At 36.4% G+C, this 27133-nt stretch overlaps 1 protein-coding gene across 4 annotated transcripts in view; it reads right to left on the bottom strand.

The window, feature by feature from the left end:
* Window positions 1–27133, bottom strand: part of usp22 (ubiquitin specific peptidase 22) — a 56968-nt gene that overhangs the window by 28762 nt on the left and 1073 nt on the right. For 2 of the 4 annotated variants that reach the window (XM_079852000.1, XM_079852001.1), the window contains exons 3-4: window positions 18361–18414; window positions 8661–8793 (exon numbers count right to left, since the gene is read on the bottom strand). In XM_079852000.1, the coding sequence (XP_079708126.1) occupies window positions 8661–8793; window positions 18361–18414 (187 nt within the window). The remainder of the gene's footprint in view (window positions 1–8660; window positions 8794–18360; window positions 18415–27133) is intronic. The other 2 variants (XM_079852002.1, XM_079852003.1) reach the window with 1 other exon arrangement.

Raw genomic sequence — 27133 nt, 5'->3', positions numbered from 1 at the left:
TGTGTGAATACGTGTATATATGTGCATACATATGAATTAAATGTTCATTAGTAAAACTTAATGGACCGTAATGAATGAACTCATCTTGATGGGTTGTGTACTTTGTGCCATGTCTTGTATGTGTGACTGGTTTTGTGATCCAGGGTCACATTTAAGCGCAATAAGATACAAAAAATGACTAATTTTGGTTCTTACAAGCTTGTTTGAGAGGCGGCTTATGAGAGCGGCACTTACATAGATCAGTAGTGAGCGTGCGAAACCTGCGGGAATAAGTCAAATTATGCGCTGTGTGTGTGTCAATTCAGAGGGAGCGAGAATAAGCATATCAGTGTATCGATACTGCAAAGGAGGAGGATTGGAACCATTCTTAGATATTCAGTATCAATACATATCGAAAAATTTATATTTTTGACAACACAACAACAAACTCACAAAAATCGAATTATTAGAGACTATTTAAAACTATCATGAACAAATCAAATGCATTCCTGATGAATAATTATTCTTAGAAATGTCAAATCAGCATTTTTAGTTGGCAGAGCTACTGGTCTGTATGAAGTGAGGGAGAAGGTAAATATTATTGTCATTACGTTTATGAGCACTACAATCTGAACAAATGACAGAAAAGAATAAAGGCATTTTAACTGTATTTCTTAAACCGTGAAAGTGTAAAATACTGTGACTCAGGCATGATAGCTTTTAACAGTATTTGTCAAACGAGAGAAGTTGCACAAGAGCATGAGGTGGGGTTGCATGATGCGCGCACACACACACACACACACACACACACACACACACATCAGATGAATAAACCAAAAGCATAGCAGGCCTTCAGGTAACCATGGGAACCGGCACAGGAAAAAGAGGAAAGAACACCGAGATCAAGTCTGACAAGTGTGAGCCGGAAAAAAGCCACAGCAAATAGAGGGCGAAAAAACAAAACGCAATCTAAATAAATTGCAACAACAGAGACGCACAAGCCGAAAGAATCGGTGGCTCATTCAGACTTAATTACTCCCCGTTCGTCTTTGGAGAATAATCACAGTTTTCCTCCTCGGGAACGGCGCGCTCATTCACAGATATCCCATGTATGGAGACTAACCTAATTAACTGTTCAATTAAACTCCGAGGGGAACGCGGGGTGTAAAGACTGAGCGACGCTTCGACGCCACCTGGGAAACACAGCGGGACTCCAGCGATCGGATTAGCCTCTCTGCTAACATGATACCACGGATGCTGATGAACGGACCAGTGGCAAGGGACTCGGATTTGTTGGCAAAAAGACGCAAAAAAATGACTAAAACTAACGAAAATAAAAAGAAAACAGAAAGATAAGTCAGGTTAGAGGCCATCCATATTATATTTAACACAGGCGAGGCTGTGAGGATAAATGGGGCGCAATGTATAAGAGTTTTTGCCTACGGAAAGTTGTTTTGGAAAGATAATTAAAAGCAAAAAAAGTGAGTCCCATACTTGGGAATTTGCACACACACATTATTGAACACACACACACACACAGTTGTGGGTATGAGAGTGCAAGAGCTTGCTGTTCATTCACTCTCTCCATCGACATTTCATGCTGGTTTAGAGACTCAAACCTTAAAGTGCTCTATTAAGCCATTTTAAAAGTTCCTAATGTAGCTTTTGAGTCTCCTATCACAGGTTTTCATGCATCAAAGGCCAAAAAAACACTTTAATTTTCTCATAATACACATTGCAGAATCAGCTCTTTTCTCTCAGTTTCTGAAACGCTTTGATCAAGGATTCAGTCTCTCTAAGCTCCGCCTCTCTGAGAGCTGCTCTGCTGTGATTGGTCAGAAAGCAAACACTCATTATCATATCTGAATCTCAGCTCTTGATCACAGTGATACGAACAGTAACGATGGCGTGGGTTTTACCGTATCAATCTCATCAAAGTGGATTTGCTTTGTCAGCAGAAAACAGCGTCTTCTCGACACGGACAACACAAACCAAACTCTTCCAGTCTCAGATAAACTACAGTGTTTGAGGGCGGAGCTAAGGGACGCTGTTCAGCCAATCAAGACCAGAGGCGGACATTATGCAAATAAGTTACAAACTATAAACTACAGTGTTTGAGGGCGGAGCTAAGAGACGCTGTTCAGCCAATCAAGACCAGAGGCGGGCATTAGGGCTGAACGATATTCTGTTTTAACATCGACATCGCGATGTGCGAATGAGCGATAGTCACATCGCCGGAACATGCGATGTGAAGGGTAACGTAGTACCCATAGTATATTAAGAGTACGGTAGCACCAGGTTAGCACACCGTAAACACGAGTTTGTTGTATGGCTTTTTGCTGGGGTGACATACGCGTTCTGCGTGCCTGCACAGTGATTGGTTCGCTGTGCCGCAGCTCACCGCGCTTCTATGGCGCTCACAGCCAACATTCAAAAATGCGCGACGAAGAGGATCCGCCGCAAAAAAAGTCAAAATCAGCTATTTGGGACTAGCCTATTTCGTCTACAAAAGGAGGATGTTGTCCAAAAAGAGGTAGGCTACTTTGCTGGAGTGTTATAAAGTTGTGGATGGTTGTCTTTTTTTAAAATTCGTTTATTTGTCGCAAAATTCGCATTTATGAGGAAAAAACAATGTTAGGCTACGTGACATTATGGACGCGACCGTTATGAAAGCGGCTCTAAAAGACTGCTTTAAAACTTTCACAGAGACCTCAAACAGAAAGCACAAAGCCTTTCTTTAAAACGAATTTCGTTTTGTATTAATTGTATCTTAATTTTAATCAGTATTTCATCATCCAATTTCCTGGATTTAATATATAAAAATTAAATATAGGAACTAGCGCCTGAACTGGAGATTAAGCTATGATCCATGAAACGAAACTCAGCGTAAAAGGTAGCCCACTCGCCTCACACACCTTAAAAAAAAAAAAAAAAAAATATATATATATATATATATATATATATATATAAAATTATATAATTATATATATATATATATAAAAAGGATAATTTTTTTTTAAATTTTATATATATATATATATATATATATATATATATATATATATATATATATAGTACAGTAAGATATAAGATAAGATGTAGATATATATATATATTATCTACAGAAATCTCTACTTTTAAACAGAACCATTAAAAAATATATAGCTATATTTAATCTGTATGAAAAGTGCATTTCTCCCGATCACTGATGCGAAGATCGCGAGTCAGTATTGTCAACTTCATCTTTACAGAAAACACTTGTTTATTAATAAACAATTAAAATGTCTCATTGTATATTTTACATATTATTAATCATTACTTTTGCTGGGTCTAGGTGCCGTTTACATGAACACGTCACTGAATCAGCACAGAAAACATAATTTTTCAGGTCCTAGAACCCGAAGAACGTTAGGTCCTGCGTAGAACGTTCACCGAATTCTGAGAGAAATGTGTTTCTGGAATAAAATATTAAGTGGCCTTTTTGTTACTTGTAATGAAGCCTGCTTATTAGTGAAATTATTAATAACATGCAATGGTAATTATTGACTTTAGCCTGGATTGATGGCTCGCAATATCGCGATATATATCGTTGGGAAAAAAATATCGCAATGTAATTTTTTTTCCAATATCGTGCAGCCCTAGCAGGCATTATGCAAATAAGTTACAAACTATAAACTACAGTGTTTGAGGGCAGAGCAAGAGATGCTGTTCAGCCAATCAAGACCAGAGGCGGGCATTATGCAAATAAGTTACAAACTATAAACTACAGTGTTTGAGGGCGGAGCTAAGAGATGCTGTTCAGCCAATCAAGACCAGAGGCGGGCATTATGCAAATTAGTTTCAAACTATACAATAACTCAATTTATCTGCAATTTGATCTTTGAAACTTTGCTGAACTTTTACATTCAAACAGCTGCATCACACACACTACATGAAAGGTGATATATGAAAAAAGCATAATGGGGCACTTTAACTTTTATTGTGTGCCACATTCACCATTAAAATAAGTGTACTGTGTTTTTAACTCTCCATTTGCTAAAGTGTACAATTAGTTGTGCTTCCTTTACTAAAACAACTGATGGATAGAATCTGGATTACATTTATTCATTTCCGATAATCCGAGCATCACAATAAAGGAGGAATCTGTCGCCATTTCAGGTTCATTGCAACTTTTAAACTATTGTAAAGAACTTGGATTTGTTCAAGAAACCCCTTCAAATAATCCATGACATCAAGAGTCTTAAAGGGTAACTCTCGCCAAAATTGAACCTAGGCTCTTTTTGTTAATTTACCCGAGGCAAACTATAGTTTAAAAGCATAATTAGAATGGAAACGCCACTCAAGTTTGACCGTATTTTCGTTTTAGGTTAAAATGCCTTGTGAATGGGGCACTTCTATGATAGCATCAAAAATCGCTATTTTTAAAGCACTAAGAAGGCTCGACACAACATGAAACTGTGCTGGAAGTCTCACCAGCGGCTCTACACATGAACTCCAGCATTGAGAACATTGTTTTTGTACACAGATTTTACTAAAGAGAAAGATTTCGAACAACTCACTGTCTCTGTGTCCGTCGGCATTTTGACAGTCAAAAATAGTCGATCTCCGAATGTGAATGAACTGACTCTGAATTTTAATATTGCTTCTTATAATGAGGATCATTTTTCAAATACAAGGTCAATATTGCTTTGCACTAACGACAAAACAACAAATTATCCGTGAATTTATATGGAACTAAGCTTTAGGAGCTTTCCATCTTTACTCTCCTCCCTGTTACGGAGATCGACTATTTTTGACTGACAAAATGCCGGCGGATGGAAACACAGTGAGTTGTACACAAACAATGTTCTCAATGCTGGAGTTCATGTGTAAGAGCCCCTGGTGATACTTTGAGCAAAGTTTCATGTTGTGTCGAGCCTTCTTAGTGTTTTAAAAAAATAGCGATTTTTGATGCCATCATAAAAAAGTGCCCCATTCACAAGGCATTTTAACCTAAAACGAAAATACGGTCAAACTTAAGTGCCGTTTCCATTCTAATTATGCTTTTAAACGAAAAGTTTGCCTAAAGTAGATTAACAAAAAGACCCTAGGTTGCATTTTGGCGAGAGTTACCCTTTAAATGGATGACAAAGTCCCAAACTTAGAGTCAGTGCATCCATGTTCTCCTCTCTGATTTTAGCTTCTTTATGGACTGTTCAGGCCATCTGTGACAAAGACTGCCAACCGCATTACAGAAAGAGATGCTCATGCTCTCCTTCTCGGAAAATAAAGCTAATTTCGGGTTTTTCAAAATAACACCACCACTTTTCTGGCCTACTTTAGAACATATTAAAACATTTATGTTCTAGAGCACAAACTTTTGGTTCAAAAGCATATGAATGGTGTCAGGACAGAAGTTGTCTAAGATGCTTTTGTTGCCGTCGAACAAACACGTTTGCCCATATATATTTCTAACTGATCAGACTACAAGGCACACGAGCTACTTTCACATGCAAACAAATAATCCATTAGTAATCCGTCTGAAAACATACATTCTTTAATAATTTTCTTCAATCTACAAGTTTAGTGTATTTAGTTATTTGTATTGGGAGTAACCCACAAGCAACGTTCTCCAGTTAGCCTAGATACAGTCAAACCAACGTTTATTCAGACACTTTATCACAGTTTATTCGCTATAATTATAGGTAATAAAATATGACAAACTCAGTTGATATTTGACTGGTTTTGTCCATCCTTCTGTTAGACTGTCTCACAAGTGAATTATGTTGAATATCTGTCAGCTGTTAAATTTAACTACACAATTAGATAATACCAGTTTAGCTCAACCAATCACCAAGCAATGCTTCATTGTGTTCAGTCTGTGTGTAAAAAGGTCACATTAGCAATTAAAGAGAAAACACTTCAGCAAATTGGTCCCAAATATGTATAAATTTTACTGGTAGTCACTGTATTAATAATTTTTGGGTATAATATGTCACAGTTTACTTTATTTTGCTCTCCTCGCTTACATAAATTAACTAGGTGTCCTGCACACATTAGTTAAAAAAAAAAAAAAAAAAAACATTCTAAAATTATCTCTGGCATCTGAATAATTTTTGGTTCGACTGTGTATCTTGGGTGGTTCTTCCTCTTTCAATACACAAGAGGAAATCCTAAAAGATGGCAGCTTCAGATCTCTAGGTAGAAATTAATTAAACTGATTGTGTGAAGCCTGAGGGTGATCTGGAAAAGCCCCAACCCTCTGAAACAGGTGGCTGATGAACTCTAAGCCTTCGCTGGAAGCAAACACTGCAAGTCACACAGAGTCAGGGACTATTATCCCCTCGCACACTATAATTACCCAATTTCCCGTCTGTTTGCGCTTCTTATTTGTTTGTTGTTGGAGGGTGGCGCCCCTCCTCATTAAAACAGAGGGGATAATTACATGCCACCGATGCATTAAGGAACTGGGAGATTTCCAAGACCCCATCCAAACATCCACAGCCGCATTTGTGCACTTGCTGCCTCTTGCTTGTCGAGTACAATCAGAAAAGCGTCCTTTTTTTAATGGCTTTTGGAGCAGAAATGAAACTAGATTTCTGTGCATGTATGGTGGGGTATTTGATTAAACCAGTACTTCTCTATTCAGTATTCAACATTAGGGCCCTGCGATTTCCGTGATGTGAAAAGGCAAATAGAATCGACCGAACCCGGTCACAGAAATGGAAATTACTGTATAAACTTATAACACGGAACTTGGAAACTTAATAAATTGAAAGTAGGGCTGTATAATTGATCAAATTTTGATCTAGACTAATGTCTGTGAATATTAAAGCAGAAAAAGAAACTCCCAACCCATCAAAATAAAAGTTCAACTTGAAGAAATTATGACAGAAATATATTTGTAACATTTAACAATAAGGTCTCATTAATTAATGCATTAACTAACGATGAGCTATATATTCTTAAAGCATTTATTAATCCTTATTAAACAATTTTGGATTTTAAAAATGTGTTAGTAAATGTAGAAATTAACATTAAGATTAATAAATGCTGTAGAAGTATTGTTAACTAATGTAGAGTAGTGAACTAATGTCAACAAATTAAAACTTGCTGTAAAAGGTTACCAATATACCACGATTGTACAGTAGAATGTACTGTACTTCTCAAAGTAATAATAATGAGTATTACAATTTTTCTTCCATGTTTTAAACTTAACTGTAAATCATAAATACAGGAAAATTAACAGACAATAAAAAAACAAATACAAATTTTACAAATTTAAATTGTTAAAGTGGATTAGACATGCTTTTTGATTATTAAAACGTAATTAAATCATTAAAAACAAGAATCTAGAAAAAAAAAACGAAATATTTGGAAAATTAAAATGGTTTTCAATGTTAAACATTTAATAAATTGCTGTTAAATTGTATAAATTTCATGATTTCAAATAATTAGCCATGCGCCTTGGTTAATACAATTTAATTTAACCATAAAAACAGAATCCAGTAAAAAAAAAGTTTAAATTAATAAACAAATAAAAAATTAAGGGGAGAAAAACAGATTGTATATGCCCCTACATTTTTTATAAAAACATTTAACAAATCATTGTTAAATTGTAGAAATTTCTAAACATGATACATTTTTTAAATGTAACCATTAAAACAGAATCTAGAATAAACTGAATTCGGAGGGGAAAATAAAACCCTAAAATATGTTCTGAATGACCCGGTGTGACTGTGTCCGTTATCCATCGTCTCTATCAGAGTTTAATTGTCATGATTGTGAGTCGTGCTCATATGTTCTGTTTTCTGCGTGTCTTACCTTAGCCGTCGAGAAGCTGAACTGTGTACGAGTAAGCAGTGTTGTGTACTGTATTACTGCCTGATGAACGATACTGTGAACTCGTTCATTCTGGTGTCTGTGAACGGCACACTCTCTCAGTTTAACTTCGTTCAATAGGGTGCCAGATTTCTGTAGAGCCTTCCAGGCGAAAACCCGGCTAAAACACACCGTAAACCGGCCTTAATATGTAGCGGAAAAACACCCAATCTGGCAACACCAGCCGCCAGTGTCTACTGACTCTCTTGTTCGATCTCGTTCATCAAAATTAACGTTCATTTAAGGGGCTTTAAATGTTATACCATTAACTGGGAAATTCCCAGAACACATCCACCTACGCAATCTTGATCATATTCTGAATTAAGAAATCATTATAATGCAGTCAAAAATCGTTTACAGGGAACATAAATAATTACTTTACCTTCCGAGTCTTTCGTTCATTTGTCACGTGACAGACGCAACGAACGGATCGTTCATGAACGACTCATCACTAACGTTGCGAATCAAAACAAAAAGCAGCATGTTGGCGTCATGATCATTTAAACGAGTTTTATGAGACAGGCCGGTGAGGATGGGAAAAATCTGATGCATAGCTTCAGTGTTAAAACTGATAAAATAATTATCTATATGGGCTGTGGCAATCATTTTGAAAAAAATAATATCTTGCAGCAACATGGAAAAAAAGAACTAGTTAATTTTTGGAACTGTGAACTTAGTTCAAAATTTTTTGAGTATGAACTATGAACTGAACTAGTTCATTTTAAAATTTGTGAACTGAACTTTGAACTAGTTCATGTAGAAAGTGAACTTTCCCAACACTGCGAGTAAGTCTTTGTGAAGAACGCTCGTGTGCATCTTACCTAGGTTGTGTCTCTTGTTTTTGGCGTGCTCGTGGATGTGTTTCTTGCTGAAACAGCCGAAGAACACACAATGGAGACAGGAGTGAAGTCGATTTAAATGAGCTCCACACATGTGACACATACATGACTTCGCCTAGGATGAAAAGAGAAAGAGATACAAGCGTTTAGTTAAAGGGATACTTCACCGATTAGCATTAAGCTTTGTGTCAGTAGAAACCCGGTGGTATTTTGGCATGACCGTGCTTCCCTCCCTCATGTCCCCCTGAGACGAGAGATTTCTGTATTGTGTGTCTGGAAAAAAACCTCTGATGATGCAAAAATCTTCATTTAGCTTCATCATCAGAGGCTTTTGTGTCCAGAGGCGAGAGACTCCAGCCAGTAGGAGGAGCTCGTCCCGCATGTCTTCAACCCGCCCATAGGGGGATCTCACCATAAAACGCCGTCTTTTCAGTTTCCAGTCGACTAGTAGCCTAGCTGTATCATTTCTCCCGACACTGCCCTCTGTAACCGGTGGGCGTGGCCTCGTAGGGCAGTGAAGCAAGTGCATTCTGGGAGTTGTAGTCTTTCATCCACATGAGGCAAAAATACATTTTCTGGCTTTTCTCAGTCTAGAAGGCTCCAACTTCTAAAATAATTTCACATTTCTGCTACATAAATGACCCAATTTAAATACACATTCATCTTTCCAGTGGTGAAATATCCCTTTAGTTTATTTTAGCACAGCAGAAGGGGTTCAGGGAGCAAAAAGTGATTTTCTCAACGGAAAAACCTTTTAAGACAGATCAACCTTTCATTATAGGGACACGGACAACAATTTATTGCACAAAACTCTCAAAGTCCTTGAAAAAAAAATGGATAATGCATAAATAAGGGGCCGATTGTAAGTCCTGAAATTAAATTTAAAGGCGGTGAATGTGTTACAGAAGCGGTGCTTTGATGGCTTTAGCAACAGTGTTTCAGAGAGAATTAATTTAAGAGACAAATTATATTATATTTTGACGTGTTCATGATCAGTTTAATCTCTGAAGGTCTAAATGCAGTGAATTTGGTCTTGTAGTCCTGTACCCGAAGCTGAAAGCCTTTTCCCATGTGACGCATCAGTCATGATCCCACAGTCGCCAATCACCCTCTGGCTCCGCCTGCTTACAGTAGCCACGCCCCCAAACTCTCACTATTGGTTGAGCTGGAAAGTGATTGACAGATCTGAGCAGACACTATGTTTTGATTAGAGATGCGCGATATATCGGCTACCATATCGGTATCCGCCGATATATGTTAATTAAGAGAATTTGGCTGATATATTTAAGACAATAAATGTATTTCCTTCAGCTGAGACACTTCAGATGCGCACTATTCAACATGCATGATGGTTTTGAATTGCTTGATTGGCAATATGATTGGAATCACTTCAAAAAAGGAAAATATAGTTAAGTGCGGTCATATCGCCTACATAAAATTATAAAGAGAACATTATAATTGTGTGTTTGGGACATTGGGAGTTAATGGTGAGACTTTTGCTCTTGTAATCAGGCTCTCAAAAATTATATACAAATTTGGATTTGGATTTGGATTTACCGGCCAATATATCGGTTATCGGCTTTAAAATATAAAGAATTAACAGTATTCGGTATCGGCCAAAATGTTCATATCGGTGCATCCCTAGTTTTGATGATGCCTGGGACTTTTAAGGGAGATAAACCCATGAATGGCATACTAGTACTACTATTAGTCAGAACAATAAGCTGGGTTAAGAGAATGCATTTTAACATTCGCTTCACCTTTAAAATATGCATTAAACAGAAATAGCAAAGAAAAACCACAATAAGACTAGATGATTTGTTCCCATTCCTAATTTGTACTCGTTGACTATCCCAATACCCTGATCTCCAATTTAGTACAGTACTGTTGGTTTTAGATCACTAAACCGCTCCAGCGTTTAACAGTTCGCTCAGCTTTTACCTCCAGACTTGCTATTTTTGTAGAGACCCCATTTACAGCTTCACATCTCACCCTTTCGTTATTCCCTGGCGACACACCACCCAGCAGACGACTGAGAATAACTGAGAATAACTATCCTGCCGCATGAATGGAGCGCTAGAGCGTCACACCACAGAACTGGAGCACTTCTGCATGTTTCTTTTTCATTACAACAGCTTTAATGAAACTACAACCACCAAGGCCTGAAGTCTAGTGAGGGACATATGGAAAAAATGAGGATGTTACAGAGAAAAGATAAATGTAAATCATGCTAACGTCATTATTAAACCAAAAGAAACCTTAACGTTCTCATTCGAGTTGAAAGAAAGCGGCCCTGTGGATGTTTCGGGAGAGAGAACGAGACGGGAAAGGCCTTGTTTTGTCCGTGTTTCATCAGAGTAATTTGATCGAGGGAGAAAGGCCTGCGGTAAGGTGAACTTGGCGAACATATGATGCGGTGTTAAATCACACAACAGCGCATTAAACATCTGCATGGGATCACAAGAGCATGGCTAGGCTATTATAGGTTTTGAAGCTGCAGTGAAGCCTAATATCATTGAGTATTACAGTAATATGATATTCAAAAGTTCCTGATCACGTCATGAAACGGGATCATTTCATGACCAAGCATCTCGCCACACCCAGACTCTACAACACAACCTGACTGTGATGAGCACAACAGTGCACTACTCACAGTTAGTGTGCAATACATGTCGTATGCAAAATATCTGTAGGAATAAAGAGCGTTACCAAAAAGTGCATTACAGAACAAGCAATGCAATGTTCTTGACACGACCTTCCATTTCTGGTCATGTTCTTTACGCATTTTTTTTACGCCCTAAAAATTATTTTTTATTAAACTTGCAACGAGATCATGCAAAAACTATTTTGAGAGATCATGCAAAAACTATTTTGAACTATGAACTGTCCGAAACATTTAGCAATGCATGCATAATGCATCTATTTTTAAAGATCAAAGACAAAACACACAATTATGTAAATAATGACACAATGATCATTTTTGGATGAATAATAATAATTTGTTACATTTTCCACAAATATTAACATCATAATTCTAGCCAAGTTTTTATATTTAAATTTTAAACAATGTCATGCACCAAAGAACCCATATTTATCAGCCGGTTTTGATCAATTTAAAACCATTGGCATGTCGGCTATAAAAAAAGGCTGATATAACAAACCGATATTTTATTAATTAATGGCGTGAACGTGAAGACACTACATAAGAAATATGTAATGTTCTGTAATAAGTCAACTATGAGTTAATGTTGTAAATAAGAAATATTATATGATAGCATGATTAACTAGAAGGTTTGCTTAGTATTTTATCTCACTTTGTGCCTCTCTGATTATGTTGGCCTGTTGAATGTTAAATGGATCCAATCCATGTCTAATAAATATGATTTGATGATGCAACAAACCTTAATGCATGCGTTTTTGAACTTTAAAACATGATCAAAACAATCTATTTTAAAGACAAAAGCAAGCAAGCAAGTGACAAATATCGGTATCAGCCAAAAACAATAATTTGAAAAAATCCTATCAGTGTATCCCTATAATGTACATTTATAATGCTATACTTTGTGTTAAATTACCTTGGCTTTAAATTACAGAAAAGTAGTTTATGGTTTTTCTTTTTTGGTTTTCTTTTAGAAAATCATAAAATATATGACTTATCATGACTATCATAGATTTCATAGACTATCAGATTATTTTCTTATGCTATAGGGACAATTGGGAATGCAAAAAATATATTTGTTGTAGTCATTTACCATTATAGAGGTTTACACAACTATGATGGAAGTGAAAAGGGTACATCGTAAAAAGAAAACTGCCTTTCAAACTAAAAATATTTGCATAGCACAGTAATTCAGTGATCTGAACATTAGTTTCACTCTGAACATCTCTGACTCTCCACACATCCTGATCACATACAGGCGTCATTTCTCCTTTACATCTACACTTCATCCTGCGATCTCTCTCTCTCTCTCTGTCCTCCTGTTGTAATGTTGAATTAGATCATGCATTGATCCGGACCTCATCTGAGATGTGGATGTGAGGCTGAAGAACAAGCTTTTGAAGGATCAGCTTCGTCCTACAAGATCCACTGCAGGCTACGCGACGCGTGGAGAATCTTTGCAGCTTTGCTGGCACACATTTGTAAAATAAAACCCCTAAAATGGCACAGCGACGAAGCACCAAACAATTGCCTGCAGTCACCCGCTAAAAAAAAAAAATAAAAAAATAAAAAAAAAAAAAAAAATAAAAAAAAAAATAAAATAAAATAAAATAAAATAAAATAAAATAAAATAAAAAAAATAAAAAAATAAAATAAAATAAAATAAAATAAAATAAAATAAAATAAGAAGGATAGATTTGTTTGGGGGGGAAAAGTAAATAAATTAAATATTAAATAAAAAAATAGGGATGCATAAAAATAAATATATAAAATAAAATATAAAAATAATTTAAAATCAATTTCATTTTTTTTAAAAATAAAATTAATTTATTAAAATAAGATAAAATTAAAAATAGATTTTGTCAATCAATCACGATCTTCATTTAAACAATTCTCAAAATTCCAAGATCAGTCTCTTATTCTATGCCTGTATACATTCATTTCTGCAGATGTATAATAAGCAGTCTGTCCCGCTATAACAAACTTCATCACAATTAATATTAATATAATAAATGATCATAAGTATTATTATTTTTAAGTATTCAATTATTTGCTCTCTTCATTTGTGAGTCGCTTTGGATAAAAGCTGCTAAATGATTAAATGTAAATTAATATAATAATAATAATAATAATAATAATAATAATAATAATAATAATATGGCATGTTTGATGGTTTCAGTCGTTGTTGTACTGCGAAACATACAATGCAACCAACTCAGTCTGATTCACAAACAAATGACTCACATGAGACGGTTCTTTAGATGAATCGAATCAAAACGAAAATGAAATCCATATGAATAGGTAAGTAGATGACATCAGACCAGAGAGAAGGACTCCTCTGTTAGCCACGGAAACCAGACGATGATGCCGGAACCAGTATAACCAGCAACAAACCAGCACTGTCATCCCTCTCTAACGCATGTGCCTTTCAGTCATTCTGGCAGCGAATCAACATCCTAGAGGACAGCGGGAAGGATTTTTTCATTGGTCCTCCATGCACTATAGAGACTATGTGTGTGTGTGTGTGTGTGTGTGTGTGTGTGTGTGTGTGTGTGTGTGTGTGTGTGTGTGTGTGTGTGTGTGTGTGTGTGTGTGTGTGTGTGTGTGTGTGTGTGTGTGTGTGTGTGTGTGAGAGAGAGAGAGAGAGAATTGTCTTTGGCCATCCCATCACATTTTATTTAGTCACTGTATGTCAGCACCCCTCTCCGACCGGGTCTGTAACAAATCACTCCAGTTTTGGATAATTTCTGTTATGGTTATCAAACTCTAGTTGTTGTGAAATGCTTTGTTTGAGGTCAGAAGTTATGCAGTTAATGCATTATGAATTGGAATGCTTAAAAAAAAAAAAAATGTGGCCAAAATTTGGTGCATCCCTATATTGAAAATGCAGTCCAAGTGAAATAAAATGTAGGTGTTCTTATTTATAGGGTAAAAATGTGCCTATATTGTGAAAAAAACCATTTCAAATAAAATGTAAAATATTTTAGGTTTACATATTTATAATTAAATAAATAAAATCAAATAAATAGACAAAAAAATAAAATAAATTACATATATATATATTTTTAAATAAATATTAAAAAAATAAGAGACAAAAAAAATGTATATTATATATATATATATATATATATATATATATATATATATATAAAAAATCAATAAAATTATATATATATATATATATTTTTTTTTTTTTTTTTTTTTTTTATGTCTATGATTATAAACCATTCATAAGGATCAATAACGACAGTGACTATAACCAGCTTTCGAACCGCCAATCACATCGGCTCTCGCAGTTTCTGCGGCAACCGAACATCCAATCACTGCGTGGCTGCCGTGTTTCCAAGATCACAAGTGTAGTAGGAGGCATGTGGGTGATGAGGAGAATCAAGGGAGGCAAGAGACATGAAAGAGGAGAAACAAAAAAAGAGACACAGAGAGGGAAGCGCTGATGATAAAGGATGGATGACGGTTCAAACGCATGCAGATGAGGTACGAGAACGCCTCGACTGTGATGAGCCCGCTCGAGGCCAAATAAACGAGATCAGCTGAGAGAAACAGAGCGCATGTGAGCAAATGCAAAGGGAGTGTAAGACTGATGCTAAGAAGCTGAAGGCAACACCACAACACAATTAGTGGAGAGGCCTTGTTGTCAATTACCCAGAGTCCCATTCTGCTGAAGGACTGCTTCTGAATGGGAAGGACGCTCACGGTGTGAAACGTTATTACACTTAATCCCGGAGTCTATCCCTTCTCTGCAATTAAAAGACTCATTAAGATCTGCAGCAGAGAAATAGTGAAACTCTAGTTTCTTTAAAGTGATTCAAGTAACATGATGAGACAAAACATTATGACCGCCTGTCTAATATGGTGTTTAATTGATTACAGTTAATTTTGTTGGCTATTTTTTTTTTATTTAGTCTTAGTCCTGTGTCAAATGTGTACTTTTTAGCTAGCATTAGGGATGAACCGATATTAAAATTTTGGCCGATAACCGATAATTCTTTATATTTGAAAACCGATATATTGGCCGATAAATCTTTTATATTTTTTGAGAGCCTGATTACAAAAAAAAAAGTTTCATGTCCCAAGCACACCATTATAATGATGTTCTTAGGGGTGTGACAGTTAGTATATAACCATGAGACCGACGGTTATAGTCGAACACCGTCATTAGATCTCTATAACCGCCAAAACCGTGTTATTAAAATATTTTTTACAAACATTTTTTATCATAGAGAATGTTTAAACACTAATTAAAAACAATTGTTAACAGTCTGTGTCATTAATGGTTTACGTCGTTTCCAACTGTATTTGATTCTTTGCCAAGTACCAACGCAAGTTTTGTTTTGTAAATCAGACATGATTTTTACCACTTCATTAAGTTTTTCTTTAGAAAGCCTTTCTTTAAAGCGAATTTCGTTTTGTATAAATTGTATATTAATTTTAATAAATGTTTCATTTATATTTAATAAATAAAAAGCAAATTAGTAGACAATATAATAACCGTGACATTGAGGCGACAGCGCGCCGCGTTCACTTGCATTGCATTGTTAAAAGCCTTTCTTTAAAGCGAATTTCGTTTTGTACAAATTGTATCTTAATTTTAATAAATGTTTCATCAACCAATTGCATGTATTTAATAAATAAAAAGCAAATGACAATATAATAACCGTGACATGGAGGCTCTGATGCGCCGCGTTCACTTGCATTGCATTGTGAACTAGAGCGCATCTCGTCGTAAATGAATGAAACTCGTAGGCCTACGCCTCATACATTAGCATTAATCCATAGACCGTCCATAGACTGCAAAACAATCAGCGGGTGGCGGGCGGGTGTGGCTTTGAAATTTGGTCAAAAAACGTTGGTGCGGATGATGAGTTTTGTGATGCGGTTGCGTACGAAATAATACCCCATCCGCGTATCTCTATCGATAACAACATTGAACTACACAAATATTAATTTTATTTTTTTTAATTTAGGCGATCAAATAGCTAATCAGTGTCTGCTCGTTTATTCAAACTAAGTTGTCCTATAACAGACGAACCCCCCCCCCCCCGGTTATGTTACGAACCGTCACATTTGACTCACGTCATAACCGTCATCACCAATTCTGAAACCGGCACACCCCTAGATGTTCTCATAATTTTATGTAGCCGATATGACGGACTTGCGCTGCACATGTTGCACTGAACTAGATTTTCCTTTTTGAAGTGATTCAATCATATTTCAATCATCCATCATGTTGAACAGTGGCATCTGAAGTGTCTCAGCTGAAGGAAATAATACATTATTTATCGGTTTTAATATAATCGGCGAAATGTTCTTATCGGGCCGATAACGATAACATTAAAAAGGAACATATATCGGCCGATACCGATATGGTGGCCGATATATCACACATACCTAGTTATCATCATGTGATATGATTTTTGTTTAGTCAAGTTTTAGTCAACTAAATGTTTGAGCAATTTAGTCAATCAAAAGCGTCACTTTTTTGTCATGCTGCATAACGGTAAAATTGCTATTCCCGATTATTTTGCTCAAAATTATGAATCAATAGACATTTATTTTTACATTTCATTAAAATTATTGCACTTTCACCTATAAACACAAATCAAGCTAATATAGACGTAAACCACAAACGCTAATATAGTCAAGAGATTCATGTTTAGATTTATTACAGATCATCTCCGAGAAGATTCGATTTTAATCGCAGAAAACAACGCAAGTGGCTCGTGAGTCGTGACAGAACACCGACCGGCTGAATGACACTTTCATTTCAGCAGAAATCTCAAATGGATTAATATAAACGAGATCATCCGCACGACTTCCGCAGTGTAGAGAGAGCATGTGCGCATGGTTGCCAGATTGCAAACATTAAAGGGATAGTTCGGCCAAAAATGATATTTAACCCATGATTTACTCACCCTCAAGCCGTTCGAGATGCATATGTCAATCATTTTTCAGACGAACACATTTTCAGTTATTTTAGAAAATGTCTTAGATCTTTCAGTGGTTACCAGAAGCAAGATATTTTCATTTATAAAGTTTTAAATATGTATATTTTTAAATATGTATATTTTTACGACAAAACTGCACGGATTACCCTCAGAAGGCCTTCGTTTATCCCCCTGGACCCGGATGGTTGATTACTTTTGTGAAGGATGCAGGCACATTTTGGGACTTGAAGGAAGTGGACCCCATAACTTCACATTATAACCACTGAAAGATCTAAGACATTTTCTAAAATAACTGAAAATGTGTTCGTCTGAAAAATGATTGACATATGCATCTCGAACGGCTTGAGGGTGAGTAAATCATGGGTTAAATATCATTTTTGGCCGAACTATCCCTTTAAGTAAAACACCGGGTAGAAAGCGTGTTCTTTTAACAGAACAGCTCTGATTGGGGGACTGGTTTCATTTGCTCCGGATGAATATTGTTGGTGTTACAGGGCTTGAATTTCGGCGTGGGATTGAGCATAATTTTACTAATTCCTGCACAAAATCTGCGTGCACATAAAGAGAGGCATATTGGATATATAAAACAGTATAATAGGACCATGCGTCAGGTCTTAAAGTGACAGCAGCCTAATATATCGGCTGACAAATTATGAGATAATATTAAAAATATCTATATGGCAGTTTCTCTCCATTGTATCGATGCCAAAATTGTGGCTAGTGAAGTGAGTGGCTTGTAAGTTAACTTTGGAAAACCACTAGCCACTGTGGCTGGTAAGTAAGCCCTGATGGCCATATTTGTGTATATGATGTACATATGAATATATTTGTATTGAATATATGTATATTTTGGTGCTGAATTTGTTTGTAAACCAGTTTATTTACATGAACAGCCCAAAAATGAACGAACCAAATAAATGTTTAGGAGAGTGTGTCTGATTATTTGACCACAAAGTTGCATGCAGGCTACGGTCACACTACTGAAAATGTATTAAAGTAAGAGTTTGTAGTCTCTACTTTTGACTTATTAGTCCAACAAAAGTTCTGCAGTTTGTGGTACCTTGAATGTAATCTTCAATGCATCTGGAACGAAGCCGCCCTCCTCCACCACACACTAAAACCCAGAGAACAGAACAATATCTTGAGATAAAAATGATCAAACGTTCTTGATTTGTATTCAAGTCACAAAAGCGGTGTGTTTAAGCATTTGTAAGGCTGTGAATTATGAGCCAGTAAAACTGTAGTCCTTTATCTCCCTCCTTGAGTCGCATTGCTCCTTTTCTTCAGCTTTTCTGATTTAAAACATCCTCTACGCCCCTTTAAAACTCCTCCGAGGCCTGATGTCGAGCGCTTTAGACTCGCACCTTATCCGTAAATATTCCCGTTGAGGCTCAGGAGAGACATGCACATGCTGTGGGACCGTATATATTAAACACGAGAAGCTGGTATCAATATGACAACCGGCCCATGGTCCAATTAATTATTGATGGTGAGCTGGAAGCCCATATAACTTCACATGCAGAATAGATGTGGAACAGCCGCGCTATAAAAATAGTTTTAATGGTAAATTAAGAATATGCGAATAATTGGACAAGCTTCAGTGAAGGCTTGTGTTAATCACTGCGATGGCTAAGATGAACTTTGTGTGGATGATGGTTGTGCAATTTTTTTCAAAAGAAAGACATAATTCTCACCCTCAGACTAATGACCACTATTAATTGATGCGTTTGTGACCGTCGACAAACAAAATATGAATTAAATGTTCATTAGTAAAAATTAATGGACCGAATTTAAGTCATCTTGATGGGTTGTGTACTTTGTGTCATGTATTTTACAAAGGCCCAATGAACAGCCGGTATTAACAAATCTTATTTTAGTGTCCGTGACCCTGAGTTCATATTTTACCAGGGAGGTAATATGTATGCATTACATATGAATATATGAAGTGGTTATACATTACAGAAATGTCAGTACTGGTGTGCAAACACTGGTACAATTTCATGGTTCTCTGCACCAATTTTTATGCCATAGCAAAACTAACTGGAGGACTGATTAAAGTAACCATTTGAAAATAAGAAAATATAAAATTACTGATGCTAATAACAAGTGTATACATATATACATACTAAAGTATGGTCAAAATTGGTACCCAGAAGAACCATGAACCAATGAATCAATGGTCCATTCACAAAGAGCGCAATTTACCTCATTCCTGAATGAATCAGCTGTTTGAACAAATCGAATTAAGGACTCTAATGGCAGATTTAGTTTCTTATTTAGAGTATCATTTCATTAAAAAAAAATAATTTTTCCATATTAATTTAGTAGGTATAGTTCACTCAAAAAATGAAAATTCTGTCATCATTTACAAGCCTAAAAGTTTATATTCTAAAGATACTTTTTGTAATATCTATTTGATGGTTTTCTCCTTTAAAATTTTTATTACTTTACATTATTTTTGGGGGTATGCCAAATGTAATGTATGAATATTTAGATTAAAAAAATGTAATCGCTTGACAGCCCTAATATATGCATGCACACACATGCAGGCTACTATAATATAATATAATATAATATAATATAATATAATATAATATAATATAATATAATATAATATAATATAATATAATATAATATAATATAATATAATATAATATAATATAAGAAGAGTACCGGTATGCAAAAGCCTCTAAGTGCCATTTGAAATTCTTCTAGAATGATCATTTTTATCAAGCTTGTATATTTAAGTTCAATAATTTCACCTAAATGGCAATGAAGATTACCAATGAATTGTCATTTAAGTGAAATTATTGAACTTAAATATACGAGCTTGATAAAAATCATAAATATCATTCTAGAAGAAAATTTCAAATGTCACTTAGAGGCTTTTGCATCTGAACTCTTCATATATATATATATATATATATATATGTATGATTGATGTGTTATGCATGTCATTATTAACTAGCCCAGAGATGTGAAGCTAAGCTAAGGTGAATACAAGCACATACGATAAATAAATGAACACACCCGCAGGCGTCTCTGCATACGTAATGAGTGCTCTGTTCACTTGCTGTTTGAGCAAAGCAAACACCGTTGTCTACATGAAATACATAAAGCCAGCTCAGCAGGGATCATTACGATCACGGCATGGATATAACTAAACCTAAGCGAGGCGTCTCTTGTGCTCATAGTATAGCAGGTCTGGTATTTATAGTAAGTCACATGGTGGGGAAAACACAAAAAAACTCAATTGAACACTTATCTTTGAATCTACTGATTCAGGGCATGGGAAGGAAAGCATCCATAATAATCCATGTAATCGGACTCACTACACAACAATCCCTCCTCAATTGTGCTGACTTCAAACACTACAGCTAATAATGCGATGTTTAGTGGCGCCTATCCACCTGAGCAAACCGCACGGGTAATCTGGTAATCTGAACCGAGTCCTCTAGCTGTGAAGGACAGGCCTTGTGTTTGCAGCATATTTTTCATAAGAATGAGACAGGATGAGACTCTTAAAAGTGAAGCAACCAATCACATTTTGCCTTGTTTATTTGTGGCACTGTTAATCTGTAATGGATAATGGTCACAATAGTAGGCCGATGTCAAGCAGGATCATATTGCCCGCGTTATCGTGACATCTAGCTATTTTAAAAAAGCCTTTCTTTTAAAAACAAATGAACACTATGCTAGTATGCTAAGCTGTTAGCTTGCACACTGAAGGTGAACTGAAAACATAAAGGGAATCATTTAATTTAACAATTTTTAGCCGTAGTAATAAAATGAGATGTGATTTACTAATTAACATTTTCATGATTAAAAATTAAATACGCTATAATTATTCTCTCATTTAAGGCTCTGATATAAGTGAAATCAACTAATGAACTGGTGTGACGTCATTTTGAACAAAATCAGGAAAGCAAAGTTTGTTTTAGGAGTTCGAAACAGCAAAATTTTCCAGAAACGCCTTCGAACTAACATTGGTCCGTGACGAAGACGTGACGCGAGCGTGCGGCTCTGAGGCTCCGCCTTCTTTAACGTGGACATCTTCTCCGGTTCAGTCCGTCGAGGTCAAACGAGTAAAAACATGAACACATTGGAGATTAATGACATAATTGTCATTAAAAAGTTATTATTATAACTTTACTATTATAAAAACTGCCTTATGTGCAACTTAAATGTTTGTACAAATCCATTGTTAATTTTATCCTGTAATATTATTGTAATGCAAGAGAAAAATGTACATGTATTCTACCGTTTATATCCAAATCCAGACTAAAGATTCTTCTAGTCAACTAGTAGTCATTAATTTAAGCCCTTAGTCGACTAATTGCACGTTTAAATTAATTTAATGACTAAAATATATACTGGGGGGAGGAATATACAGCCTATTCAACGCTGATTATAATGTATATGATAATGATTGTGAATGTGTCAAAAAATGGCAAGGAGACATTATTAATGAACTAGTATTGTCTGCACAGATGAAGTTGACGATGCGGACACGTAGCCGAGAGTGGACGCGCCTATAGAGAAAAATGCACCATTACATAATCAGCACACATTTGATTTCTATTTGAATTGGTTTGTGTAAAAGTAGACATGCTCCGAAAAGTGGTTAACGGAGATCGAGACGGCAAAAAGCAAATCTTGTTTGTTTTCTTTATTTTACAAATATTTTGGCATTGTGAGTTTACACAAATAAAATTAGACCCTTTACAGTTTCGAATGATCCATATGACCAAAAATGTAGCATTTTTTCGAGTATTTTAAGCCGTTTCTGCTCTTATCGCGCCGGCGCCTCCATGTCATCCAGTAGGGACGCACCGATACCGATACCCGTACTCGGGTTTCGGTCCGATACTCTGCTCATGTACCCTCGAAATCCAGAGTTCTCGCGAGACCACAAGTTGAATTTGCTCAGCGAGTTTACTCTGGCGTCGAGTAATGATAAAGATTGATAATGAAAAAAAATTCTGTTGCTTTATCGTTATCGGCGGATAACGCTGTCCAATCACGAGCCAATTTGGCGTGTTACTTATGTTTACTCACTTTGCTGGGGAAGTTCGTGTAAGCCAAATATGTGCAGATTTAGCGATATCTTGATATATTAAATACAGCGTATATCTGCTCATATCTGGCCTTCTTGAACACACAACAAATTGTCTACAAATTGTAACAAAAAGTTACTTGTCACTACGCAAAAAATAACGGCGCGCTCGTTCAGTTGCATTGAAGCACTAGCGAAGATTAAAAAGCATTCTGTTAACAGAAAAGACTTATTTTCCAATATCCTACATATTTTTTTATGTTCTGTGTACTGTATTGATCTGTCCACCTAAAACACATTTTGGGCGAAAAGGATGAGAATGAAAGAAGAAGGGAAGAGAAGGCTGGGTGACAGGAATTTGCTTGAAAAATAAATAAAACTTTATAATTGTATAATAATTTTTTTTTTTTTTTTTTTTTTTTAATTCAAACAAATTCCTGTCACCCAGCCATCTCCATAGCTTTGACATAGTTAATCTGGTTTATTTCATTTCTTATTTTGGCTAGTAGAAGTTTTGAATGGCCGGTAACTTAAATTTAGTAGCCAAATTGGAGGTTGAGTGAAAAAGTTCATTTCAAAGCTGTGGTTGTGAACGCTGCTATTCTTTAATATTGAGAATGATTTTTAGAACTATGTGCCCTATTTTAAGGATCTGAAACGCAAGTATCAATTATCAAACGCGAAACGCAAGTAACTTTGTGGGCGGGTCTCGGGCGCTGTTGCTATTATACCGGCGGGATAAATGACTCTTGCGCCGACGCAAATCTAAAATGTGTTGGTCTGAAGTCGCTTCATCACTCATAGGTGTGGTTTGGGCGTAACGTGAAATAAACCAATCAGAGCGTCATCTCACATTCCCTTTAAGAGCAGGCGCGCTTGTTCCATGGCGGATTGCTATTATAACGGCGGATTTGCCAGGAGCGGTTCACAGCCGAGGAGACCGACGTTCTCGTCAGGGCCGTAAAACACAGAGAAGTGACATTGGGGATGGAGAAACACACACAGATTAGCTTCGGTTAAACAGGCGTATGATAATGAGGGTAAATGTGTAAGCTAGATTTATGCCTATTATCTTCATGGACACAACAATGATTTCCCTCGTGTGGAATATTTTTCCTTGTAATAATGTAGCCTATGATTTGCAAAAATGGAAACTGCAGCATCTGTGTAGATGAGAGAAGCAAAGTGTGTGTGTGTTGTGCACACGCTACATTATGGCCAAGCATGCGCCCTTAAAATAACATCTGAATAACATGCGCCACTGACTTTAGACGAGGTTTCTCCTGGTCAGTGGCGGAATTGTTTTCTGAAACTGCAAAATAGCACCAGGGAACGTTTGCGCCGGAACACGCCTCCTCTTTTCCCTGAACCGCCCCCGGGAGCGCAAGTTCATTCCCTAATTTACCGACGTGCGTCTGTGGAGGGAAAAGTCTGTGGCGGGTGCAAAATAGGAATGATACATGCGTCAGTGTCAATTGATACAAAGTCAATTGCGCTGGGTGCAAGATAGGGCCCCTTATCTTCATCGTTATCTTTACAGTTATCGTCCTTGGTGTGAACAGGCCTCAACTATTGAGGGCAAATCCAAATGAATCACTCGTGAATCAAAACCCCAGGCCTATTGTGAGCATCAGACGGATGGGTGTGCCATCTGAAGCTTAGACTCGGCACTGGTGTAAAAAACATCCACTAAAGGCCTTCATCACACACACACACAGTGTGTGTTGTTCTGCAGCGGGGCTTTATAAGCTCCTCGTACTCCTGCTGTTCCTTCACGCGAACAACCTGACAGATGAGAGGCGAGCCGGTCCCTTTCCCACCTGATGCGATCTGGTTTCTGACAACTTATGATTAATCTGTCAATTGTGACCTAAGACGGGTAAATTCAGCATTTCGCCCATGTCTAAACGCTGCATTAAAGCGTTAGTTCACCTAAAAATGGAAATTATGTCATCAATTACTCATTGTGTCATTGCAAACCCATAAGACTTTCTTTCATCTTCAGAAAGAAGATATTTGGTAACACTTTACAAGAAGGTTCATTAATGTATTAACTAACATGAACTACCAATAAGCAATACATTTGTTACAGTATTTATTCATCTTTGTTAATGTTAGTTAATAAAAATACAGCTGTTCATTGTTCGTTCGTGTTAGTTCACAGTGTATTTAAAGGGATGCTTCACCGATTAACATTAAGCTTTGTATCAGTAGAAACCCGGTAGTATTTGAATGACCGTGCTTCCCTCCCTCATGTCCCCCTGAGACGAGAGATTTCTGTATTGTGTGTCTGGAAAAAAACCTCTGATGATGCAAAAATCTTCATTTAGCTCATCAGAGGCTTTTGTGTCCAGAGGCGAGAGACTCCAGCCAGTAGGAGGAGCTCATCCCGCATGTCTTCAACCCGCCCATAGGGGGATCTCACCATAAAACGCCGTCTTTTCAGTTTCGAGTCGACTAGTAGCCTAGTTGTATCATTTCTCCCGACACTGCCCTCTGTAACCGGGAGGCGTGGCTTGGGCGTGGCCTCGTAGGGCAGCGAAGCAAGTGCATTCTGGGAGTTGTAGTCTTTCATCCACATGAGCCAAAAATAAATTTTCTGGCTTTTCTCAGTCTAGAAGGCACCAACTTCTACAATAATTTCACATTTCTACTACATAAATGACCCAATTTAAATACACATTCATCTTTCCAGCGGTGAAATATCCCTTTAAAGCAACACTAAGGAACTTTTCCTCTTCGGTCCCCCTACAGGTTGGAAGTGGAATTGTCCATTACCGCTGTTGTAAATAATTTCGCTTAAATAAATAATTTATTATAAGTTAAAGAGTCACGATCACTTGATGAACATTTAATTTAGGCTTTTATTAACATATAAACATTGATCCGCGAACGTACACCAATCACGCAAATATGGTAAACGGAAGGATATGAACATTTTGGCCGATACCGATATAACTCGATATTACATTTGAAAGCCGATAACCGATATATTGGCCGATAAATCCAAATCCAAATTTTTATGTAATTTTTGAGAGCCTGATTACAAAAACAAAAGTCTCACCATTAAATCCCAATGTCCCAAACACACAATTATAATGTTCTCTTTATAATTTTATGTAGCTTATATGCTGTATTTTCCTTTTTTGATGTAATTCCAATGATATTTCAAGCAATTCAAAACCATCATGTTGAACAGTTGCGCATCTGAAGTCTCTCAGCCGAAGGAAATAATACATTATTTATCAGCTTTAATATATCGGCGAAATTTTCTTATCGGGCCGATAACGACGACAAAAAATTACCATATATCGGCCGATACCGATATGGTGGTCCCTATCCCTAACAAAAGCTCAACCGTACTTGCTCGGTTCATATGGATTTATTTTATGAATGCTTTGAAGTGTTGGGTTTCAATGGAGGGACAGACTTCATTAAAAATATCTTCATTTGTATCTTAACGAAAGTCTTATGGGTTTGGTGAGAAACTGAACACAGAATTTTCATTTTCGGGTGAACAGTCCCTTTAAATAAACTAGAAGAATAGCGGGTGTGTCTAATACGTCAGATGTGCTGCAATACAAACCAAATTACAGTTTTCAATGAGATATGGAGAATATGGACTTTGATTATGATTATGCCTCTAAAACTATCTCCACTATATGCATTAATACCTCCCAGAAAGCTTGTCATTCAATGCATACGGTATATTAAAACAGTGACATTTACTCACTGAATTTGGAAGATAATGCACACATCATGTGGCTGGTTTATAGATTAGAATTATTGTTTTTTTTATTATTAATAATGCACACAAAAAAAACATCACCTATAATTTCTTGAAGAATAAAAAAAATAAATGCAATAAGAAAACATAAAACTCAGTTGACTTGACCTCAATTGTGACGATGATGAGTCATGCAATCCTGAGTGAACCAGATGTAACTTGAGGCAACATGACGGCACTCACCCTATATTAATAAACAACCCATTACCAAAGATTCGCCCATAAAATGATTATCATCAATATGTGTTATCATGTGTGACATATCAATCTGGCAAGCCTGTGAGACTGGCATTTCTTTCAGAGCAGAGACGCGTATATCGAGGGTGACATTTGATTTGCATGAATCATGATGCATATTTCAGGATAATCCTTTGTTTTCCAGAGGGAGATGGGTAGAGTTAGGATAGTTAGTTATTAAACTGTCATTTGATGCCACACGCTTTGACGCCATCGAAAAAGCGATGGAAGTCTGACTCATTTCTGCGAATTGGTTCTTTCGAACACTTATTTAATGAAGCGATTCAAAATGACAAAATGTGCAGCGTCACATGGTTCCTAACCGGTTCAGCTGCCTTAGTTCCAGTAGGATTTTCTTCCATTTATCTTGAGTTAGGGAAAAGGCCATGAAATAAGCCAACCAGCTGCGAGATTAATCAAAACATTACAAATATGATTTGAAGGAGAGAGAAAAAATTGAAAACGGCACAGAAAGACAAAGGCACCAGACTGTGAACTTTAATGATGGAAGAAACCAAGCATTGGACTATTGTTTAAACACATTATGTATATAAAAACAGTATATTTTGAAATATGTCTTTTGCAGTGCATCATGGGAGTGGGCAGGAGTTATTTTGCTGCAATTTTTTTGTTTCCATTCTCTGATTGGTGGAGAGTGTGAGCAGAATCATGGGTAATGTAGTTATTCATCGGAAATTCTCGGTTAAACATTATTATTTACAAAATAAGTTGTAAGAATGTTGGCTAGCGGCT

This window comes from Squalius cephalus (assembly GCF_949319135.1).
Source record: "Squalius cephalus genome assembly, chromosome: 19".
Classification (NCBI taxonomy): domain Eukaryota; kingdom Metazoa; phylum Chordata; class Actinopteri; order Cypriniformes; family Leuciscidae; genus Squalius; species Squalius cephalus.
The sequence above is the reverse complement of the archived record's forward strand: the minus strand, read 5'-3'. Positions and strand labels throughout refer to the sequence as shown.